General features: G+C 35.7%; 1 protein-coding gene across 4 annotated transcripts in view; it reads left to right on the forward strand.

Moving 5' to 3' along the window:
* The window catches only part of GRIA2 (glutamate ionotropic receptor AMPA type subunit 2), a 96,068-nt gene that overhangs the window by 52,350 nt on the left and 18,704 nt on the right, over positions 1 to 25,014 (forward strand). For all 4 annotated transcript variants that reach the window (XR_010430097.1, XM_064652322.1, XM_064652321.1 and 1 more), the window contains exons 5-11: positions 582 to 635; positions 3,010 to 3,171; positions 18,623 to 18,790; positions 19,072 to 19,176; positions 19,908 to 20,018; positions 21,142 to 21,348; positions 21,860 to 22,230. Coding sequence is in view for 3 of the 4 variants with exons in the window: in XM_064652322.1 (XP_064508392.1) it covers positions 582 to 635; positions 3,010 to 3,171; positions 18,623 to 18,790; positions 19,072 to 19,176; positions 19,908 to 20,018; positions 21,142 to 21,348; positions 21,860 to 22,230 (1,178 nt within the window). In the remaining variant the exon portion in view is untranslated. The remainder of the gene's footprint in view (positions 1 to 581; positions 636 to 3,009; positions 3,172 to 18,622; positions 18,791 to 19,071; positions 19,177 to 19,907; positions 20,019 to 21,141; positions 21,349 to 21,859; positions 22,231 to 25,014) is intronic.

Consider the following 25,014-nt stretch of genomic DNA (forward strand, 5'->3'; position numbering starts at 1 on the left):
ATTGTCTTAATTAGGCTTGTTTGGGAGAACAATCCATGAGACCCGTCTGCCAGTGGAGACTGCTGAGAAACCACCAGCTGGCTTTGAGGGAGATTATGAGGAAGACTTAGGGCAATAAACAATTTGAACTTAAAAAGATTTCCTCGTAATGCAGATGCTTTCATTAATGTCAGTGGGCTTTTAAACTTTTTCTAGTTCAAGGAATGTTACAATTCTGTTACAGATGGATCAGAATCTAAGCAAGAGTCTGTGAGGCTCAGTGCTTCTAATGCGTGATGCCTGCTCTCTCCTGGCTGGGTTGTGCCTTTAATACACAGCGTAGTAATTAACATTCAGCTTCTGTGTCTGGAGGGACTGTTCCTCTTGGGACTTGGACTTCAGCTTGCTAATTTCTACCAGCAAAGAGTATGTTTGGTGGTGCATTAGATAAAATAAAATGTAAAAGTTAAACAAACTCATTATCGTATACCATAAAGCTCACAACTAGCTTTTACACCATACCACATTTTGTACTTTTCAAGTCTCTGTCCACGTACCAGGTGAACATTCTCCATTATGGGCATATTTCTTCTTTTTTACAGGTTATCACAATTGGTAAACATGTTAAAGGATACCATTATATCATTGCAAATCTGGTAAGTATTCTTAATATTTAAAATACCTGTATTACTCAGTTTTACTGTTTATGAATGCACATCAACTAGTATTTTGTTTTAAGTGCAATTTAGAAAGCAGAAAAAAGCTAAATGTCTTCATCCTTGCTAAATGAATGCATGTGTTGAGATGATATTTGTTTTATTGGCTGAGTCTTTTCAGGACTTAATACCTCCTCTGATATTCCCTTCAGTGGGAATGAAAGTTGCTCAGCACTTCAACAGAGCTTCTCTTTTTCGACATACTTTAGAAAAAGAGGGTACAGAAATTAGAAAAATAACTTTCTGCATCATTGACTGATACCTTAATTCAGAAAACTGATAATTTCTCTCTCACACTTCTAAACTACTTAAAAATTACAGTTATCAACTTTCATTCTGTTAGACTAGTGAGTCTCGGATTTATACATATTTATCTCTCAGATTGGCTGGGTAATCAGTTTGAATTAATGTTTCTTGAATGTAGGTGATCAGATAGTATATATATATATAGTTTTTAAGGGGAAAGTTTGGAAAACTCACTACATTCTGTCAAGGTAATTATTTTGAAGTGTTTAAAGGTGGAAAGCCGTTTTACTGACATTAAAGTCAGCAACACTTATTTAGTGAAGCTAGGAAAACTAATCCAATAGTTTTTTTAACAGACAAAGCAAATTCTTCAGGCTTGAATCTCAGTTATCCCGTTCAAGAAAAGAGTTTTGGGGGTTGTATAATGCGAGTGCCAGCAAATAATTTTTTTCATCATTTATTCTTGAACTGTGATAGTGTTTGATATAAATTCCAGCAGGGCCCAGAGTGCCCTAATTTACACTGTCTTCTATAGTCCTTTGAGGAGTCTGAGGAAACAGAAGGACCATAGTGTGCCTATTGCACTTCAGGTGTAACCCCTGTCTCCTCCCAGCTTTGATCGAAACACTTCTCCCTCTAGGCGGGCAGAACTCTGAAGAATCCTGTCAGTGTGATGGTGTGAAGAAGCCCTGTACTCTAAAGGCCTCTTTAAGGGCTGAACACTGGGGTTTCATTTTTATATCTTATTAAATAATTTTTGGATAAAGAAGTTAAGGTACTGATATTCACAAAGCAAGCATAAAAGTCTTAGAAAATTTGAAAAACTTAAATGACTTACATAGATAATATATATTATATATAGATATTATATATTTATATTTATAATATAGATATTTGTGTTTTGCATTGCAAATGTTGGATAAATAGTATTTTGATTCCTGAGGGAAATTTTAGAAAATATGCCTGGTGGATTTAATTATGTTAACTGCTTGCTATTTTAGCCATCACTTTAAATTTGCAACAGTAATTCCATGAGATCTAAAACTTACTGAATCTTGAATTTTAAAGCAGTTTGATATCATATATAAAATGTTTATGGTAATTATTTTAAAACTGTTTTTCTGTCAGAAAAGAAACTTATCTAGTACTTGATCATATCCCATCTTCTCTGAATCTGTCTTCTTTCTTTTTTGTCTGTAGTAGTGTTCTCCTGTAGTCTGATCAGTCAAAAAATTGAACTATTTTAAGAATAAAAAATGCTGATAGATGGAGAAAAGGTTAAGAGTATACAATGAATGTTCATGTTAACTGTCACACTAACAATAATATTGAAGAAAGTTTCACCACCCCCATAAAAGTGTCTGTATTAGCATGCAGCAGCACATCACTGGTGAGGATCACTAATATGCAATTATTTAGGAGCACCTAGTGTAGCAGTTGTAGCAACTTATGATAATGTGGTCTGAAGCTGTTGCTTCTTTTTGTGTTCACTCTCAACATTCATTTGAACTAAAGTGTCTGAAGTCAGTATTTCGTGTAAATGCATTTGTATGGTTATTTGGGCAAAGTTAAATCATGGAAAAAACAGAATACAAGAACTGAAGGAATGAGAAATAGTTCTTTGTATCAGAGGGAGGAGGCTGAGGAGATAGTAAGTTGTTCCACCTGCTTTAGAGTTCCTGACAAAAGAGGACACAACTGTGGCTGTAACTATTCCTGGCTAAAACTTGCTTGCTTAACTCTTGCTCATGGCAGTGTTCCCTTTCTCATTTAAACGGTCCCCTTGAAATGAACAGGATTGTTTAAGAAGTAGCACATGGCAAGGACAGATCCACTCATCCCATGCTTTATAAAGATATTTGTCTTGTGAGCAAGAAGAAGGGTTGCTGGCTGACAGAGCCGACAACTTAATCCTGGCAGCCCAGGATTTAAGCTTGGATCCAGTTTGAGGAAAATGTTGGCTTACACTTCTGCAATAGAAGTCGTATGGTAACTCTGTATTTCTATATACTATTGAGAGAACTGCCAAAAGTATTGAAATAATACACATAATTTTTTCTGTGCCCAGGGATTTACTGATGGAGATTTGTCAAAAATTCAGTTTGGAGGAGCTAATGTCTCAGGATTTCAGATAGTTGACTATGATGATCCTCTGGTGTCAAAATTTATACAACGTTGGTCAACACTGGAGGAAAAAGAATATCCAGGTGCACACACTAGTACAATCAAGGTATGTCTTATATTTTTTTTAACCATGCTAGATGGACAGGAAGTGAAAGAATTGGAATATAAAGACTAGACAGAGAAAGCCCTTGAAAATCAACTGTGTCAACAAATTTTATATTTCTCTGGGGTACTTTTAACATTCTCTATCATAGGACCATTTGAGCAAAGATGCTACATTCTCAAAAATGTTTAAGAAAACTTTAGTTTCTCTTCTGTCCCTGTAAATCTGTACCTGACAGCTTATTAGGTAATTCTTTTGGATGTGATGATATGTTAATTATATACTGACTACATCTGATTTTTCTCTTTCTCTGTGTATTGAAATGTTTTAAAGACAAATATTTAGTCCTACATTAGCTTCTGGGGAACACAGATTTAGCACTTTTTTGATATAAAATCTAAGAAATGGTACCTAAGAAATGGTAGGACAGTTACTTTAAGACATAGGCTTAAGTCCTACAAAGGCTTTTAAAATTAAATGCTATATCTGACGTACAGAATGATGGTCTCATTTCAGGCCTGAGTCACATGATGTGACACCGGGCAAGTGGTTAAATTTCCTTACCTCAGTTTTCCTGCTGGATAAAACTAGGATAATCGTACCTTCTTACTTTCTTACTTACGTTATGAAAATCAGTTAGTGGCTGCAAGATGTTAAAAATAATAACTCAATTTTAATGCTAAATAATTTTTGGTTTAAGTAATACAATCAGAAATTTTAATAAGAACATGTATTCTTAAATAGCTCTAAAATGTTTTTAGACAAAAAGATAAATGACAAATCCTCTAGGCATTACTTTTTTTTTGTGCTATAGTTTGAATATGAAGTATATTCTTAATTTATAATGAGATGAATAAGAAGTTTCAGCAAGGAATGGAAAAACCATTTTTTAAATTCCTGAAACAAAAGTCCTTTAAAGCACACAACCTTAATTTCAGTTAAAAAATAAAGATTATAGATTCCTTTTTTATGAGGTCAAATTTGGTGGTAACTTAGTCAAAGCAATGATTTTTTCTGTGGTTATTTTTGTAGTTTAAAATCTGTGACGGAAGAAGTGAATTTTCTTATTTGATGTTTGACAGAGTAAACTGTAATCTATCTCATGTTTTTAGGTATATTCATATTACAGACATAGTATATATAATCTATTGTTCTCATTTAGGAAAAAGAGAAGGGATGTGGCTGTGGGTGATTAATAGAATTGTTTTGTCTCTCTGGTTGCTGAGTGCCCAAATCTACCTACCTACCTATTCATGTTGCAGAATCATAGCCTGGAAATAATAATATTGAAATACATGACTGAAGTAAAGAAGTCAAACTGAAACCAAGTTGCAGTTTTTATCACTGATGGAAAAACAACTGGGTGGGGCACAGTAACAAGAACTTTGGTTCCTCTGGTGCCACGCTAACAGGAAATTGCATGTGTGTTAAATAACATGAGGTGGTTGCAATGTTTTATTAAAACACTAAAATATCTTAACTCTATCACAGATATTCTCTTTATTTCTTCCATGATAGGTCCTTTCAAGTCTAGCAGAAATTGAAAGGGTTGAAGGAGGCTATTTAGAATATCTTCTTGTTTTGATTTTGTTATGGATAGGAAAACTAAATTAATTGAAACACTTATTTTCATGAATTTCATTAACTTAGAACACATTTTAAATTCAATTTAAAAGGCTGATCTCTCTTTATATATTGATTGATTAAGGAACATACGGATTGCACTGATACTCAGTCAAGAAATTGAGACCTATGTTAAATTATCAGATAAGTTATAAATGCTAGAGGTATTGATGGTGGGGAAAGTGGAAATATATATTGCAATATTTAGTGACATTGATTATCTCAGTTACTGTATTCTTTGTCTTTCTTTTGTCCTTATACACGTATTACTTGTCATTTTTGCTTGTCATTACATGTATCAGAGATATGTCACATTTCATTCCTGTCCTTGAGGAAGCAAGAGGCAGGGCAGAATCACAGAAATCATAGAAACAGGGCAAGAAAGGTCTTTGAGCAGTCAGTCACCCGGTCCATCCTCCTTGCCTGAAGGCAGAATCAGATAAACCTGTGCAGTTCCTGTGGGTAGTGATTTCACAACTTCCCCAAGCAATCTATTTCACAGTTTAAATAATCTTATTTTTGGCTTTTGTCTAGCCTCAATCAGCCTTTATATCACCTAATTCATTACTCCTTTATGCGTTTCTAATGGATATGAGGGAGTTCTCCTTTTTAGTTGTCCTATATTTAAAGATGTCTACCTTATTTCCTGCCTAGCTTTCCTCCCTGCAATACTAAATAATCCCTTTCCTTTACATTTTCTGCTCTCTGATCCTGTTCGTCATTTTGCTCTGGAACCTTTCCGTTTGGTACCAAATAGAAATGCCAGACTGGCTGCTGCACTGCATCCAAGTGCTATGCTGAAGAAATGGAAATAACGGCTTCATATATCTTAAAGACCATACTCATTCTAGGGTTTCCTTTTGTGTTAGTTGTTTTTTCTTTTTTTTTTCCCTCTCCTCACCATCATGATGCTATTGAAATATATTTGTCATGAGATACATGCTAACAACCAGATCTTCTGCATTGCTTTCCTTTGCTGCTGTTGATTAAGGGTGTTTAAATGCATTACTTACTTGTCCTTGCTGAACATCACATTCCTTCTTATGTTATTATTCTAGCTGTGTTTGTTACCCCTTGCTTTTTGAAATAGTGTACAAACATCTAAGTTACTGAGCAGGTTAAAACACTGGTCTTCCATTTGTCCCTTCAGTGATCTTATGAGTAACGTTTCTCCCCTTTTTGTTTTGAGGTAGTTTTCTAAATTGTCAGTGCTTATAAATGAGCTTTTACCACTAGTTCCCATGGAATCTAGGAAACTGTTGCTACAGATCCCATATGAAATGGATGGAAAGGCTAATAAAAACCCTGTATTATCAGTATAGAAGTGAGAGATGGTTACATGCCCCTTGCAGGTAATATTATACTTGCGATTGTAAATGTTCTATCATTGCAGACAAAAACATTGCAACTGTGTTGTATTATCTTTCTTTTGTAATCCAAAAAGAAGTGTACATTCATTTCACATTTTAAAATGCAAGTCAGTGGAATATGACTGAGCTGATATAATAAGACATGTCACAGCATCCAAATACAGTCCTGAAAACAGAAAGACATCTCTTCTAAGAAAAAGTGCGTTTCAAAGGAACACGGTCCTCAAGAAGCAAAAGCATTGTTAAAAACCTGTTCTTTAGATGCCCAGAAGAGGACCTGGATGAAATTGCTTTAAAAATGCATCTTCACAATTCATAAAGCATTAGTTATAAGAAATTGCAGTCTTAGGAATGGGTGAGAAGAAACACTGATTTTTTTTCTTGCTGCACTGTACCTGTACTGATAAAACCACAAGATTTAAAGATTAAGCAGGGTACATAAAGCTAGTGCTTTGAAGAGTTTTTCCAGATGGGCTTTTCATCTTTCAAAAGTAAAGCTGATACACTGTTTACCTAGATAAAATTTATAATATATCTGTTGTAACCAAGGGTGTTATCAGTTCTAAAAGAGCTAATGATGTGTAGATCTAGAAACATACAGTTGAGCATCCTCGTGAATTTCTTTGTCGAGCAGGGAAAAAAAAGCCATATTTAATTTTATCAAGGCCTAATAATAACAAGTTTATATCTTCATTTGATCCATTATTGTGTATTTACAAATATGTTGGGCTTTCTGAGCCTTAGTGTTGTGTCAGACTGTTATGTTTAAGGCAAGTTTAAGGCAAGTTTCTTGTGGAAGGACACTGAAGGACAGCACATCCATTCCCATCCAACTGCTTCAACTTCATTCTCTGATTAATTCATTCTGTTTGGGGGCAGCCTTTGGTCTATTTTCAGGAAGAAGCTCAATTTGTACCTCTTGGAGGCTGGTGAGACATAATTTGTATTGCCTTTGTGTGGCAAAGCTTTGGTAACAGGGGGCTACACGGGTGGCTTCTGTGAGAAGCTACTGGAAGCTTCCCCCATTTCTGAGGGAGCCAATGCCAGCCAGCTCCAAGATGGACCTGCCACTAGCCAAGGTTGAGCCCATCAGTGATGGTGGTAGTTCCTCTGGGATAACATAGTTAAGAAGGGGACAAAGCTGCTGCACAAGAGCACCCAGAGAGGGGAGTGACAGTATATGAGAGAAACAGCCCTGCAGACACTAAGGTCAGTGGGGAAGGAGGGGGAGGAAGTGCTCTAGGTGCAAGAGCTAAGATTCCCCTGCAGCCTGTGGTAAAGACCATAGTGAGGGCAGGCTGTCCTGCAGCCCATGGAGGTCCACAGGGGAGCAGAGTTCCACCTGAAGATTGTGGAGGACTACATGCTGGAGCAAATGGATGCCTGAAGGAAGCTGTGACCCCATGGGAAACCTGTGCTGCAGCAAGCTTCTGGCAGGGACCTGTGCACCCATGAAGAGAGGAGCCCACACCAGAGCAGGTTTGCTGTGAGGACTTGTGACCCTGTGGAAGGGGCCCACACTGGAGCAGTCTGTTCCTCAAGGACTGCACCATGTAGAAGAGACCCGTGCTGGAGTAGTTCATGAAGGACTGCAGCCTATAGGAAGGACTCACATTGGAGAAGATTGTGGAGTACTGTCTCCCATGGAAGGGACCTGACACGGAGCTAGGAGGAATCAGTGGCAGAGACGTGTGATGAACAGACTGCAACCCTCATTCCATGTCCCTCTGTGCCCCTGTGGGAGCAGGGAAGTATAGAGAATTTGTAAGTGAAGTTGAGTCCAGGAAGAAGGGAGGAGTAGGGTGAGATGCTTTAAGATTTAGTTTTTATTTTCTCATTATCCTACTTTGATTTGATTGGTAATAAATTAAATTTTCTCCAAGTGGAGTCTGTTCTGCCCATGATAGTGATTGCTGAGTGATCTCTCCCTCCCCTTATCCCAGTCCATTAGCCTTTCGTTATATTTTCTCTCTTCTGTCCCTCTGAGGACGAGAGTGATAGAACAGCTTTGGTGGCACCTGATGTCCAGGCAGAGTCAACCTGCCATGTAAGTACTAAGCTTGAAGTAGGCGTGTCCTATGAGGAGCAGGTAAGGACTCTGGTCTTGTCTTTTTGTGGGAAAAGGAGGCAGAGGAGCAACCTCATTGCTCTCTACAGCTTCTTGAGGAGGGAAGTGGAGAGAGAGGTGCTGAAATCTTCTCTCTAGTATCTAGTGGCAGGATGTGTGGGAATGGTTCAGAGCTGTGCCAGAGCAGGTTCAGACTGGATCTATGGAAGTATTTCTTTACCAAGAGGGTGGTCAAACACAGGAACAGGCCTCTGAAAGAGGTGGTCAGTGCCCCAAGCATGTCAGTGTTTAAAAGGCATTTGGACAGTGCCCTTAACAACACACTTTAAAACTGGCCAGCCCTGAATTGTTCAGACAGTTGGACTAGATGATCATTATAGGTCTGTCCAGCTGAAATAGTCTGTTTTAGAAGCCATTCTGCTCTGTGATAAGCTTTTCTAAGACCAACCTTAGACTTGGTGTGTGCAAGAAGTACCTGAGGCAACTTGTGCATGATATATACAGAAACTATATTCCGTGTGCAGGAAAGATTTTGGGGCTGCCTGGTTGAAGACCTAAACCAGCTCAGACATGTAGAGAATACCATTGTGTTGGAACATGATAACAACCATAGTGCTCACTGCAGCTATTTTCAATGGCTTTAAGTGCTTCATGCTGGTACATAATGTTTCAGATGTTCAGAATTCATAAGACTGGATTTCTAGCTTCATAATCTCTTTCCCCACCCAACCAATGCATAGCTGCAATACCAAAACACTACATTGTTTTTACCTCCTGATTTTGCCCTCAGTAGTTTCATGTTTTCAAGTCTCTTTTTTATAGTCGTGTTGTCTTTTAGGAAATTATTATGAAACCGTAAGTCAGGAAGAATGATGCTTGTAACTGAAAGATGCTGGTTTAACTCTACTGGTGCTAATTTACCTCAAGGATGCAATGCCGATAACATGCAGAAAAAAAAATATAAATATATATCACACGATTATGTGCCTTGCAGAAATAATTAAAATTTAGATGACTCGCTGATAATAAGGAGCAAAGGAGAAAACAATGAAAACAATTATTCAAACTGAAAATTCAGAAGACATTCAGTCTAGATATAGATGAGGAAGCAAAAGTGTACAGTTAATTAATTAGACAATACCTTCATTTTGGGTCATGCCTCTTATGATTGCAGTGTGTTGGAAAATGGTTTTATAATGCAATGAATTTTAGTAAGAGTTATAAGGGATATTCTATTGCACCTGCTACAGTTTTAATAGAAAATATGATTGAATGTGCTTTAATTCAAGTAGATCATAATGATTTATAAATAAGAATTTAAAAAAAAATAGTTAATTTCAGTATTTATTATAAGATTTACCCAGAAACTGATCTGGAGTAATTTTTTTTTAAGTGCCCTTGTAAAACTGTAGATTTGTGAGATTGTTCTGGCTACTACTTCCAATAATACTGCTAACAAAATATAGCAGTTAATGTTCTAGCTACCTGGTTTCACTGGGCTTTTGAATCCCAGTCTTCTCTACTTGAAAAAATACATAAAAAATTGTGGGCATAAGAAATTTCAGTGTTATACTTCATGCTCCTTTTTAATAGCCTAAGGGCCTTTTCCATGTTATCACTCATTACAGCATAGTTGCTTTGGTTTGGTTTGGGGTTTTTTGTAAGGAAAACTCAACTAAAGAATGGAATGTTTAGTCACTGAAAGTAGTGGTTGGTTTCAGGCAATATATGTAGGTTTGCCTCAGACATACAAAGGGCCAATTGACCCAGATCCTTCGATCCTGCAAGTGCAAGTGACTGAATTGTGCTAAAGTAAAAGTATTTGCCAGACTTTAGAAAACTATAGAGCCAAGTGTCTCTATGAAGCTATGTTTCTTTGAATTTGAATCTACTTAGTAATTATAGATTTTTAAGGATCTTCAGCCAACAAACTGCAGTGGATTCCTCCTGCCTATTTTCCCAGGAGCACTCTTATCACTTTTTTCAACCAGCAATTCACCTCAGTATGGTTGATATAAATGGGAAAAGCTACTACTCCTTCATGCTCCAAGGATTCGTCAAGATCAGATGTACCTTTGGCCTCAGAAAGACCAGTGTCATTTGGGACAGTAGAGCTTGATGGAGAAGTGGGGATAAGAGGAGAAGAGGGAGTGATACACAAAGATGAAAATAGGAGGAGAAGGAGGAGGAATGATGTCATTCAAAAAAGGGGTCAGCAAAGTGAAAAGAGGCTGTTGGTACGTAAGTGAAAGGCACAGAAGGGTGGTGGCAGCTCAGAGCTGAAGAGGCATCTATGACTGAATGTTTCTTGGGTCAGGGGAAAAAGGGAGGAGGAGAAGCACTGGGGATCACTTACATTAACAGGGAGAGGAGACATACAGGCTTATTTCTGGGGCAGGCCTGGTATTAAGGACCAGTCAATGTAGATAGCTGCCTATATTATCTAGTATGGGGAGGCAGATAAGTAAACATGAAGTGTTAACTGTGTTTGGGAAATTCAGCAACCTAGTAAGAATGGTGTATTCAATTCTATTAGGACTTTACTTGGAAATTAATTGGAGCAAACAGGAAAAAGCTGTTCATCTTGAGACAACAGGCAAATACTGTACTGGTTGGGGTAGATAAGAACTGATAATGGAAAGGGGGAATTGTTGTGGTTCAGGGGTTTTTTTGCAGTTATTTTTCTATTCTTTTAAATTTAAGACTTGAATTATTAATAATAGTTTTAAATGGTGGATTTTGAAAATTCTTAGAACAATGCAATGTGTATGATGAGAATCATTGATTGGTTTTTTCTTCTCTTCACCCCAAAAAAACCCCAAAACAACCCCCCACACTTTAACACTTCAAGCATTCCCACTAGCTCTTTCAAATCCATTTTTTGGAGCATGTTTTTTTCAGAAATGTCTTTTGCCTTTATATTTGTACATTTTGTTCTCATCTTGTGAGATTTCCCTGCTTGGTCTGTTTTTACTACCATAACCATAGGCTTCAGTTTATGCTGCTGGATCCTGCTGATTTTTACCACTATGAAGAGTGACATACTTTTCTCTGGCTTAGCCTAAAAGTAAAAGCTTTTATGTATTCATATGGTGACAATTAAAATGCCATATAATCTTTGTGATAAGTTAAAGGTGATTTTATCATTAGAGGCATTGCTGTTTTGCAAGTATATTCTGTTTACAGTTAGAAGTAAGATTACACAAATAATTCTAAATCTTATTTATTTTATTAGCATGCATATTTTCCATATGTAGTGGCATGATTAGAATACTATGGCATCTTTTGTGAGTAAAATGCTGTGAGTTCAAATCCAAATAATTGGTATTTTTATTCTGCAAAGCTCTTTGAATTCAAATCCAACTAAACGGTTTTAATTTTTTGTCAAGCTCTATGTGGGATTTTTGGTGCTAAAAGGTTCCCCAGGAATAAACTTTAGATTTTGAGAATTAGGAGGGTTTAAAAAGCTTCCAGAAAAATGGCGAAGGATAGGACAAGACAGACGTTTTAAGGAACTTAATAAAAATAGGTGAGTTGAGATAGGAAACTTTTCAGCCATTGAGTAATTACTAATGATTTTTAAGAACCTCCATGATATGAGGTTCAAAGAAGTTGTTACACAACTGTAGTGAGTAAACAATTTACATTTGTACAAACATGTAAATTATGAACAGTTTAGAGTTGTTTCTCTTTACTGTAAGGAGAGATTAGATGTCTTCCTGGTTTATTTATTTTTAATTATTCAGGTTTTTTCAGAGGAAGAAAGAAAGCTATAAGGTAGAGAAAAAAGATACAGTGTAAAGATGTGCATTGAAAGCTACTTTACTCCATTCAAGATCTTCTTTTAACACTTGCTAGTTATTCTTTCTCATTAGGAAGTGTAAGAAGGAAAGACATTTTTGTACTGCAGATAGTAAGATAGATTAAGGGGAAAAAGGCTACAGCTGTGAATGTTTTGGGGTTTTTATGGAGGGTTTGTTTTGTGGGGTTTGGGTTATTTTTTTAATACTAACATAAAAGATGCGACATTATTTTTCATGGCACTGGCAGAACTCGGAGTCCGCTTCAGTATTTCATTCACTTTAAATAACTTATACATGATAACTGGAGCAACAGCAAAGTACAAGCCTTGTCCAGCCATGGATTGTAGCATAGCATTGTTACTAACCCTGCTTTCTGAGTGAACAATATTGAATTATCTCGCCAGTTATATGCATTAGATCCACTCACCACTCACTCAGCAAAAGCTAAGAAAAACCAACATAGTGGACCGAGAGTAAAGGGCAGGACACTTCTGAAAGCATCTGCCCATCTTTCTGTGGGTGCAGATTGCTTAGTTGAGAGAGATATCAAAAGATTTCTAAAATTGACATGGCAGAGCTCTTTCTCTGTAATGTGTTTTCAGAAAGTAAAGGGGGCACAATATTAGGCTTATTTGACCTTCTGGATAAAGGAAGGGATAAATTCCCAGACAGCTTCTGTATTTTCTGACTTTCTGTTCATTTAAATGGAAAAAGGTCTGGAAATGCAGTAGATTCAAATGCCAACGCCGTTAATAAGATCTGGCATTGTGCCGCTTACTCCTGGACTCCTGGAAGATGGAACATTCACTTTGCTATGAAAACTTCTGCCCAGATCCATAATTTGTTTCATCTCTGACATTTTTCTGATATTTTGAAGAAACATCTGTTTTATCCTAGCATTAGCTTTTTTATTTGGTCATTGGATTTAATCTACTGGAAGATCAAAGTACTTTAAAACCTCTGTTCTCACTGTAAAATTAAAAAAAAACCAAAACAAAACAGCAGGTACCTGCACTCCTTCTCTCTCTTTTTTTTTTTTTTGTTTTTTTCCTGCTGAATTAGCACCTCCAATGGCTCTAGTGAGAAGATTATTCTGAATTGGAAATAATCTTGGGGGAGGAATTACAGTTCAGGAATGTCCTTCCTATTAAAGTAGTAGGTGAAATAGGTAAAAAGGCCAAGCACCTTGGAATTTATAAATCTTGTGATCTTTGCTATATTCAGTTTTAAAAAGAGTGAAAGAAGGTCACTTTCCCCTGGAAATATCCTACAGTGGGAGCACTAGGATAATTCGAGTGCCCCAATCTTTTTCATCTCTGCTGGATGTTCTGTATGTCTTTCAAATAAGAGTTAGACTTCCAGGGATTTAGGCTTTGGCAAGTGCCTAGCTACTGGGCTAGCTGTTCTGGGTGTGCCCAGAAAGCAGCCTTTCTAAACCAAACAAGGAGATAATTAAAATAAACATGTCACAAAATCAGCAGATTTTCTGGATTGCAGTTTTGAAGCTGAATACTTAAGTTTTTCTAAGGTGACAGGTTGCTTAAGGTGTTCTTTGCATCTCATGTCATTGTGGCATTTCAAAGCAAAAATACCTATTATTTGTCTAGCTTTTCTGTACACATGGAGTTCTGGAAATACGTTAAATAAGGGCTGTTATCAAAATGGAAGTTGATGTGACTCTACAACTTTGGGAAACAAAATTTAATAGAGATAATATATTCATTAAGATAAATAGGGCTTGATCTCTAACCCCTTCTTACTGATATTAGTTTAAATTCGTTTTTTTAAAGATCAGGTAATTTTACATTTTATTAATTTCTCTTTCCCCTTTCGTCAGGACTGTTGTTATAAAAAAAATTACAATTAATATTCCCAAATATCTTGGATATATATGCAATTATTTTCAACTGAAAGCAAGTCTGTTGCTATGACTGACTATTTTCACTAGACCTCCATTCTAACATAAAGATCAAAGAGGAGGAGGCAGACATTGTCTTTTCTGGGCTTCCTGACCTCTACCTCACAGCCCCAGTATTTGAAACATGCCCATAGTTATTGAAGCTGCTTCTGTGCCTAAAGCCCATTTGCAGTTTGAATGGCAACCAGCTCAACATGCTGCTGTGTACAGACCCTCATTCATGCTATTGCCTGTACAAAACAGATGAAAACAAAGCATGATTATGGGCACAGTCAAATTACAATGACTTTTATGTGTACAAGATTTGACAGTTTCTCTTATTTCTGTTGAAAGTAGTTCTTTGCATTTCCATGCCCTGTCACGACAGCATTCAAGGTGTCGTGAGATAGTGAAGGAGTTAGCCATTTCCTATCAGTTGGTGAATTTTCCACTCTCTTTCACTGAATTTTCCACTAACTCATCTGTCAGACCACTTTCAAATAATTTCCAAAATGTATGTAATACTGTTTCAAAATAGCCCCCAGATACAGTAATTAAAGAAAGACCCTTAAGCATTAGTTTGACTACATTGGAAGTAATAAGAGATACTTGCCCAGTTCCTTTACTAGTTCTTGAGAAGTAACTTTGTGTCTCATTTCTTTTTGCTTGTGGGTTTACATATGTATATATCTGGTTTTTATATATAATTTATAAAAATGTAGAAATGTTTATATCAATCTTTCTGCTTTTGTTGAAGACACGAGCATTCAAGTAGAGAAATGCTTTATTGTGGGAAAAATGCACAAAATTCAGATGAGAGATTTTATTATAGTTTATTATATATATTTATTGGTATTTAAGTAAATTTAAATTGTTTAAATATAAGAAAAAATGCTGAAAGTGTGTTTATGCCTACTGATTCTACCCTCTTGCACTGGCAACAAAGAACGTTTCCTGTATTACCTCTGTCAGAAACTTACCTCTCTCCAAGGAAAAACAATTTGTATCAAATTTTTAGACCTCTTTTCTCTGAGCCTCTGTTAGTGTCCCTTCTCCTGCTTTTCCAGTAGCAGTTCCCCATATATGGTGAGGAACCTCTATCTGTGCCTCTTTTCAAACTGATTTCTGCCTTCTTGAGCACTGCTACAGCTGGATCTGCTATTCTAGCTGAGGGCTCCCTAGTGTCTTGAACAATAGCGCTGCATTCTTTGACACTGCTGCTAGAGTCCCTGCCAACATTTTTGTATTCTTTTGTTTGTCTTTCTCACTGTTTTGTTAGATTAGGGGTGAATGGCTAGTTCATAGTCCCCTTGAGTGGTTTTAATTTGTTATTAGTTTGTCTACAATGTAGATATCTGTATCTAAGCTGATCACCCTGGACTTCTCTGGTAGTCTCAGAAATCCCTGGAGATGAAGTTAGTGGAATCTAAAGCACAACTAATTTCTTCTTCAAAAAGGTTTCTAACTGGTCAAATGAATCGCACCTTAGTATGCTTATTACTCTTCTCTGACCATAAAAAAACCGCAAACAAACCCAAACTATAGTCAGTTAAGGATAGATTTAGACATTGCAGATATCCAAATCAAGAGAAAAACAATTCAACTTCTTGTGACTCAGAATACTTTCCTCTTTTTTTCTCTTTTTTTGCATTGATGTCTTGAGATATTTATTTCTTTTCCACTGCTTAAGTTTATTCTTTTAGTGTTATATTTTAGATGTCTAATCGTATCTCTCAGCTTTGTCTTCAGCACATGGGCAGGAATTGAGTTAAACACAGATTTAAAAACAGCTTCAAATATCTTACAACTTTGAAAGATACATAAACAAAATCTTTTTCTTCTGGGGTTGTATTCTCCAGTTTCATCCTCAAAAGATTCAGTTGCTGACTGTACAAAATAGAATACTGGGCCTCTTAGTTAAAGATTCCTGGTATCTTCTGAATTTAGTGGAAAACAGCTGAAAAAGGCACCATCTTGCCAGTTTTTCTTGGACAGCGCATAAGTAATATCTTCTGCTTAGTCTGGGATGACTTTGTTTTGTCTTTACTTTTCAAATTCATCTTTGCAATTACAACTTACAAATTTTGCTAAGGTCTGTAGAACATTTAAGTTGAAGTTAGTTAGAAATTTAAGTTGAAAATCACTTGGACCTTGTGTTTTCTCTGCTTGGCAATTAGGGCATCTACTTAGAGAAAATTCTTTTCATATGACATTCATAAGATGTGTGTTTTATAGCAAGAGCCGTAAAATCTTTAGCCACTTCAGTGCATTATATTATAGTTTATATTATCAGCTTATTATTATCATAGTTCTAAAATTGTGACATGCAGGATTTTCTTTTTGCATATTCTTAGCCATGCTTTAATTATTGCAGGTGATTCTGTAGAATCTCTACTATAGGACCTATTCCATTTTGCATTAAAGTTGCTGATATTATCATATAAAGTTGAAAGGAACTGAAATGAAATTGGGAGATTTACACTGCCATAACAATAGTAAGATGCAAGACCCATCCCACTTCTACAGAATAATGTTCCAAATAGTGCTCCCATTTATTTTAATAGTGCAGACTAGAATGTGGGTGAATCTCCAGTAAACCAAAGTGAATCAAGACAGGGCTAATGCATCCTTTAACTTCTGACCATTTTATTTATTATGCAGACACATACACATAGACACCTCTCTGCTCTGCATGAGCAGGTTATTGGTATGTCATTTCTTGTTTATGGTAATGAGTTCACTTAGGTTTAGTTTGTCAACTTTACATCTATTTATGAAGCTGTAGATAGTTTTAATGAGCCCCATGAAGGTTATTAGGAGCTGAAAGTGTATGCAGAATAAAGCAATAAGAAATGATTCATGGGCTGTTTGCTTTCATGGCATCTCCAACAGTGCTTGTAAAATATTTTGGGATCTTTAGATTACAGATGTCTTCACCTCAATTATGACCTGTAGATTTTATATATGTGATGACATGTATGCGCATACAGATACAGATTGATAGACAAAGCTCTACACAAACCTAATGTATGACTGAGTTGTGAATATTCAGGCCAGTGATTCTATACTACAGGAATAATATTCTTGAGATAATACATTAAATATATCTCAATGGTCAAATGAAACATAGAATAACTGAATTAGATAGCATTATAACTTCTCAATTTCAAGCTCATATTTTCTCTACTACTCAGGGTATGCAGTGTTCATGACAGTGCTGTGTCCAAAATTTCTCAGAACCTAGTGTGGAACAATCTGTTTCTGTACTGCAAAAAGCTATGTTTAAGGAATTATTGCTAGTCAGAGTCCTTTCCGTCTTTGTAGAAGGTTCTATAAACCTCATCTCCAAATCCACATAGACATTTAATCACTGCTACTCCAGTAGGAGAAAGTAGTATTGACTCCAGCCAATCTTTCACTTCATTCTTCTGCTATTCTGATCCCTTTAAAGATTTCTGTACAAGTCACTGAGAAAACTTTACTGAGAAGGTTCACACTGATCACTCAGTCAGCTTATAGATCTGAAAAAAAAGAGTTCTACCTTCCTTTTCTTCCTTTCCAAGGTCTAACAGTTGCATACAAAAACTACCTCAATTCAGGAGCTTGCCTTGGTTACAATTACAATAGCCTTCTGCATGACTTGAGCTAACTAATTAAAGTTCTCATTAAAGTCTGAGCCATTGAAGCAAAGAGCCAATATATCATTTCTCTCTGCTTTACAGTTTATATATTTTCAGCATCTAATAGCCTTCACAGGGATCATTCCATTCATTCATAAGCCTGTAAGTAGTTATATTCTGGCCCGTATTTCCAAAAATGGCCCTTATATTTGGCATAATTGCAGTGTTCTTGGCTCATAAAGCCCATCCAACAAAATCCTCAGTGTATGTGCACATGTGGTTTAAGTTCAGTTAGTTAGTTGAGATGTAAAATTTTCCACTCACTGATGACAACTTCTTATGACTGTTTAGCCCCAGTTTCTGATGCATGTGATCACAGGATTCTTCTCTGATGTCTCTGAAGTTGTAAAGATCCTTAGATTATGTCAGATTAGGAACATGGGGCTCTTCCTTGCCTATATTGCTCTTTGAGGGGCATGAGTTCTTCCAGGCATCTCAGCCCAAAAACTATTTTTGCATGGTGTTGACAAGGTATTGCATACTTGAAAATAGGTCCCCCTGGGTTTTTATATTTAAGGGAAAAAATTTGAGCATATGTATATACAAATATATGCTGTTGGGTTTTATGTGTATATATGTGGGAGGAGATGAAGTCTAGAAATCTGTAAATAAATGCATCTCCATGAAGAGTGTAACCAGAGGAACAATTTCTTATTTTTAGCGGCTAGCTCAAGTTAAATAGTGGAAGTAATTTCTTTTTTCCCCTTTCACCTCCATGGACTTCCAGCCATATCTGCTACATAGTGAAAAAGAAATTTAATTCACACTGAAAATAGCTGTAAATCTTTAGTTTAGATTTATTGGCACTGCCCCTAACCATTCTGAATGGAGAACACTTCATTAATTTTCATAGATACCCCTCAGAGGGTCACAAAAGAAAAACTGATTTCAGGTATATCTTACTATCCTTTCTATTTTTAATGTGTTTCTGTGTTCAGTGGGTTACCAAGGGGATTGAAAGGTGTAGTGAAACTGAGTCTGTTTTTTAATTAAATATTTTCACTTCTTTTCAGTATACCTCTGCTCTGACCTATGATGCTGTTCAAGTGATGACAGAAGCTTTCCGTAATTTGCGTAAACAGAGGATTGAGATCTCCAGAAGAGGAAATGCTGGAGATTGTCTTGCAAATCCAGCTGTACCCTGGGGTCATGGTGTAGAAATAGAAAGGGCGTTGAAACAGGTAACTTCCCTGGAGTGAATGCTGGGATGAGTGCATGTGTGAAATTTCCTATAGATGCTTGAAAAGAATCCTCTAGTCTCCTAATCTGCCTGGATCTTGCTGAGAATAATGTGGAAGTGAAGTCCTTGTGAACTTGTCTAAGAAAATATATTGCATACGAAAAAGAGTCTAAACTGAATGTTTTTGAAATATCAATAATCATTTGTGGAAATACAAAATGCATTTTCTAAAAAGAAAAAAAAACTTAATTCTTCTACCACTTTCGTCTTCGTCTATTATAGGTTCAGGTGGAAGGTCTAACTGGGAATATAAAGTTTGATCAGAATGGAAAGAGAATCAATTTTACAATTAACGTCATGGAACTCAAAAGTACTGGTCCTCGGAAGGTAATTTCAATTGTCTTACAGTGTTTTAAAAGGTTTTACCATGCTAAGAAGTGGGTTAAGGTAGGTAATGAAACATTAATTAAAACATGAGTTATGATAATATTTGTTCATAGGTGTGTTCTACAATGGTTTTGCAGAACGAAGTAAAAATCTGTATTATTTCTTTCTAACAAGTATGAGTTATTATTTCTGGTAAGTACTACATAAGAATATTTTGCTTTCAGTTTCGTGGATTAAAGTTGTTTTTTTTCTGATTTGAATTGCTAAATTAGAGCCAGCATTTGGGGAAATATGCTTTTGAATGACAAAAGCCAGATAAAGCTTTCCAGTGATGTTTTTATAAATGTGTTTATCTTTCTGCTCTAATTTCAAATCTTTCAGGAAAAGCCAGTTTCTTGTGTCCTCCTAATCTGGAGTATTTCATAACCCTTTCAATTCTGCAGTATGTGATGTTGATATTAAAACCTGTTGATATTAAAACCTGTAATATGTGAATAAAAAATGGTAAACCTATTTTACATACAAAGTAGTATGAACAAATGTCATTACTTGAATCTTTTTACTCTTTGTTGTAGTCTTTCACTATATAAATAGAAATACTTACACTGGTAAATCCATAGCTGAAATAGTTCTCTGTAAGTACAAATTGAAGGCATAGTAATAACATGCTTTACCTTTTCTATAAAAGTTCATATTCACTGGTGTCTGTGCATCCTATAAACTCTCTTTAGATTGGATATTGGAGTGAAGTGGACAAAATGGTTGTGAATCCTCTTGACGGCCCTCTTGGAAATGAATCTTCGGGACTAGAGAATAAGACTATTATTGTCACCACTATTTTGGTAATTAACTTCATATTTTGTCAGAAGACAGTCTGTCCTACAATGATTTGTTTCTCATTATTATGTTAGTTTAAATATATTGTCTTTTTATTATTTGAAGTTGTGAACTGTTACTCATTATGATACATAATAAAATCTGGAAATTAAGGAAATGTATGTGATTCAGTATGCGGTTTTGATCTGTAGAAGAAAAATAGTCATTGGTTGTAAATCCTAGAAAGTTAAGATTTTTAAACCTGAAAATGGAAATTATATATTTGCTTTCAAAGGAGAGGAACTTTCTGAGAGGCAGAACCGTAGTGTTAATTTTAGAGAATAGATTTTGATAAACAACAAAGAGACTGGTTCATATGCTTTAGGATTGTAGATGCTATAGATCAGTAAAGTGTAAAATAAAATGTTAAAAGTTGTATTCTGGCTGTTTAGAAAATTAAATTATGTATTGTCATAGAACAGCGTTTTTCTGTAAGTTATACAGTATGTTTATCAGTTTGGACAAGTTAGAGGTTAGCACAGGAGTTTCTCTGGATGCAAGAATAGTTCTGTAGCAGCTGAGCAAAGAGGAGATACATTAATATGACTTATGACTCATCACCAATTTTGCTGATGATTGAACTTTAGTGCATAGTTATAGATATATTGCCTATTGCTTGTGAAGTACTTCAATAAAAATATAGCCTGGAGAGCCTGAAGTATTTTCCCAGGGAGAGATGTGGTTGTGAAATAGAAAATAATTTTCTTCTATTAAGACAACAACAAAAGCAACTAAATACCTTTACCTTCTTCCATCCAAACTTTATGAGAGAAAGAAACTGATTTTGGAATTTACTCTTTCTTCTCTGAATGCATGACTCCTGTTAACATTCATGGTCATTATTAACATACTTCTGGGAATCACTATGCCTGTAAGTATTGTTATTTGTGTATGACTGTGGAGAATGCAGCTTTTAAATGTGTTAAAGACATGTCACATTAATAATTAACAACTAACATATACATAGCATGAATGATTCAGATGGTGCCTTCTCTCTTTTTTCACATATAAAAGGGAGCATATTAATCTAAGTGTACAACTGATGCATCTCTCTCTACCAAGTAGCTAAGGCAAGTTCTTTCTGTGCAGGAGTCCCCATATGTCATGATGAAGAAAAATCATGAAATGCTTGAAGGAAATGATCGATATGAGGGCTACTGTGTGGATTTAGCAACAGAAATTGCTAAACACTGTGGATTCAAATATAAGCTCACAATTGTTGGGGATGGCAAGTATGGGGCGAGGGATGCAGACACGAAAATCTGGAATGGGATGGTTGGAGAACTTGTTTATGGGGTAAGAAAATCTTCTATAATAAAGCCATTAAAGATGACTGATGGAAGGGGTGGGATTTGGTTTTGTTTTCTCTGTAGAATATAGGAAAATTATCTAATTCATTTGATAGAGAATTAGCAATTTGTAATGGCATGAAAAATTCTGAAAGTAAAATATGGAATTACATTTTAAATGCAAATGAAGTGAATGAATATTTCATCCTTCTAACCAGGTGAAAAGCAAAGTACTTTGCTAAATGTTTAAATATCATATACTTCTAAAAGGGCATATGTGAAAACAAAAACTTGGAATATGCCAATACTATCATTATATTTGTATATTGTACAAATATATATTTGTATATTTGTACAAGTTCAACTAAAAGCTTCTGAAATTCTCCATAGGATGCTCTCGGTGAAACAAATGTTGCTGGAGTCTCTGCTGTCTTATTTTCCATTTGTGAGATGCAACAGAAACGAAACCATTCTTTGCATTATGTTAGCTATTATTTCCTTTTTTTCTTCCTTTACAGAAAGCCGATATTGCAATTGCTCCATTAACTATAACATTGGTGAGAGAAGAGGTGATTGACTTCTCAAAGCCCTTTATGAGCCTGGGGATATCAATAATGATCAAGAAGCCTCAGAAGTCCAAGCCAGGAGTGTTTTCATTTCTTGATCCGTTAGCATATGAAATTTGGATGTGCATTGTTTTTGCCTACATTGGGGTCAGTGTAGTTTTATTCCTGGTCAGCAGATTTAGCCCATACGAGTGGCACACTGAGGAATTTGAAGATGGAAGAGAAACGCAAACTAATGAATCAACTAATGAATTTGGGATATTTAATAGTCTCTGGTTTTCCCTGGGTGCCTTTATGCAGCAAGGATGCGATATTTCGCCAAGGTTGGTTACTCACTCATTTCAACTTTGTGCATTTTTGGTCTCAGCCGTCTCAGCCAGAGGAGGTTCGTGGTGCATATATTTTCACTCTTGGAGAGGAATTAATTGCTGTGTTTTTTCCCTCCCTAAAATCGTTGAAGTCTTTGAAACAAAAGCAGGTTCATGATGTATTTGATCGATATTTCTTAATGTCGATCATACATTTACCAAGTGAAGTTATATACACCATGCCGAGACTGTAAAATGCATAAGGTTCACATCATTTCATGCCTTCTTGGAGGGGTACCGTGTTTTTGCTGCATATTCCCATTTTACAGTTGACAGTGCATATGGTTCACAACAACTGTAATGGGAAAAAGGGGTAACACTAGTTGCAAACTACACAGGCAGCACTTTCCCTCTAAAACTCACCGCATAGCATAACACGGTTATTAACCCACTGTTATTCCCCAGGAGAGCCTTGAACTGAAATAAAAGTCATGCGATGGTTCTAATTTCATGTGAATAGTTGCAAAAGACTGCTGTTTTTCCATGGCCTAGTTTTAGAAAAGTCACAAAGGAAATTGCTAAAATGAATCTGAAGGTCCAGTTTATAAGAGCTTAATTCCTAATGGATTTTCACCTGCTTTATTAGGGACAACTGTAAAGCACCTAAGTTAATTCCTTTGCAGTTCATTAAATATTCTATTTTGCTTGTGCACAAGTGGTTCTAGCCCTGATTCAGCAAAGTGGTAAGTAGGTAGGTAAATAACTACTTGCTGCTTGAAGGAACTATAGTAACAAATGAAATAGGGCAACTGGAGGGTTTAAGGAAGTCAAATCAGAAGATTTGTCTAGTTATACTAAGCAGTTTAACTTTCTTGTAAATGTCCTAGAGTTAAGAGAGGGAACAGGTCAATTTCTAGTAAGTCTATGGTTGGTGTGCAAAACAAATCGCACAAAGCATTTCTTTCATATGTAATGCATCCAAAAAGGCAACAGCAGGTTTTCAAGTTTTTCTACTGCAGAAATAGCAGAGCATTTATTGTGTGAGAACTTAAGCAATTCTGTGTAAAGGCTGCCATATCACAGTGGGAGATGCCAGGCTCTATGATGAAAGATACAATGGATTTGGCATATAACATGGGAAGAATGGTACACAAGAAAAAAGACAGTGAAGAGAGCAAGTTTTTGCAGGTCATGAGAAGTTGTGTTAATTTCAGCCCTGTGGTGTTTTTGTATCCATTACATGCTTCACAGGTTTAGTTGTCTGCAAAGGCCCCTTTAAGCTACAAAATTATTTTTATTGAAAGCTTTATTGGAAGGTTATAGAAGTATAATGATTTTCATTATTATTATTATTATTTTACTGGCTATGAAAGCACAATAGTTGTTTAGCAGTTTGATAGCTTTTGAAAGGTAATAGAAGAATAATGATAATAATAAAAGGTGCATGAAACAAATAATTTTGCATATTCAAGATTTAGTTTCAGTGAAACTAACAGTGCTTTATTTCATTGCAAGCATAATTTTGAGGACAGTGGTTAGTTTGTATATCATCTGTTTATTCTAAAAGTAAAAAAGGGCCAAAACCACTTCAGGTTATGCACCAAAACTATCACTATGGGATTTCAACTCTCTGCAGATGAATCGTTGTAAATATGAAAAGGAGTACCTTCAGGCATCAGCAAAATACCTTTGTGAAGTTAAATTTTGCACTACTGTTATCATTTCTCTAATAAAAATGACAAGCACTGTAAGAATTTTAGAGTAGACAGGTAACTAGCGCTGCCTGACTGAAACAGACGGTGTTAGTGAGTAAGACTAGACCATCTGGAAAAAGTCATTAGTAGCAGTCCCCATGTTTCCTCATGGGTAGCACAGAAACAACAGAGTAGAATAATATATGATAATGATAACGATAACTTATAGCAAAGTTCTCCTCGTCTTTTTTTGAGATGTGAATGTGCTCTCAGTTCTGCCAGATAATACCTTTCTAAGTATAAAATGTGGTGCAAAAATTTATGTAATTGTGCACAGAAGTTGTTAATTTACCAGTACTTAAAAGTCTGGTAAATTAGGTGCTTCTAAAGTGTGGATTCATACTAGCATATAAATATCAATCTTTAGAAACTTTTTGAAATGTACATACAAAAGGAAATTATTTATTTAACTGGGACAGACTGTCTGGGGAAATTTTGAATACAAATGACACCCAAATAATTTTACCTTTAAAATGTCATATGGAAGCATAATGTTTGGGTTGGTATTGAGCTTATTCTTTTTTCACAAAGTGGGTTGCAACTTTGCTCACAGATCATGGGCTTCTGAAGATTATTGTCAATTACAGAGGGTGTCATCAATATTATATAATATAAAGTGCCATAAAGTTGGTGGTTATTAAATACACATGGACATATTGTATTACAAATATGTAATACAATATATTCAGTATATCATATAACTCAATATTTTACTTGTAGAATTATTTTATACTGAAATTACCTCCCTGTCAAAATGTAATATTTTTTTAAAGGTGACAGAAAGAGTAGTTTGCAGAATACGTCTCAATTTAGAAGGACCTTGAAATAATTTTTTTTTATGGTCCTTTGAATAACACATTCTGTACTTTATATGACTTGATTTTCATGTAGTAGAGTGAATTAGTGAATCTGGTGGGACATGGAATAAATCTTTTAGTGTCAGAATTACCACAGACATTTTATACAATAGCAGTAGAAATAATTTGTCCGGAATTGATTCTATTTATTTTTATTCCCAGTTTAATAAATCTGCTTTACATAACTA

This window comes from Pseudopipra pipra, chromosome 4 (assembly GCF_036250125.1).
Source record: "Pseudopipra pipra isolate bDixPip1 chromosome 4, bDixPip1.hap1, whole genome shotgun sequence".
Classification (NCBI taxonomy): Eukaryota; Metazoa; Chordata; class Aves; order Passeriformes; family Pipridae; genus Pseudopipra; species Pseudopipra pipra.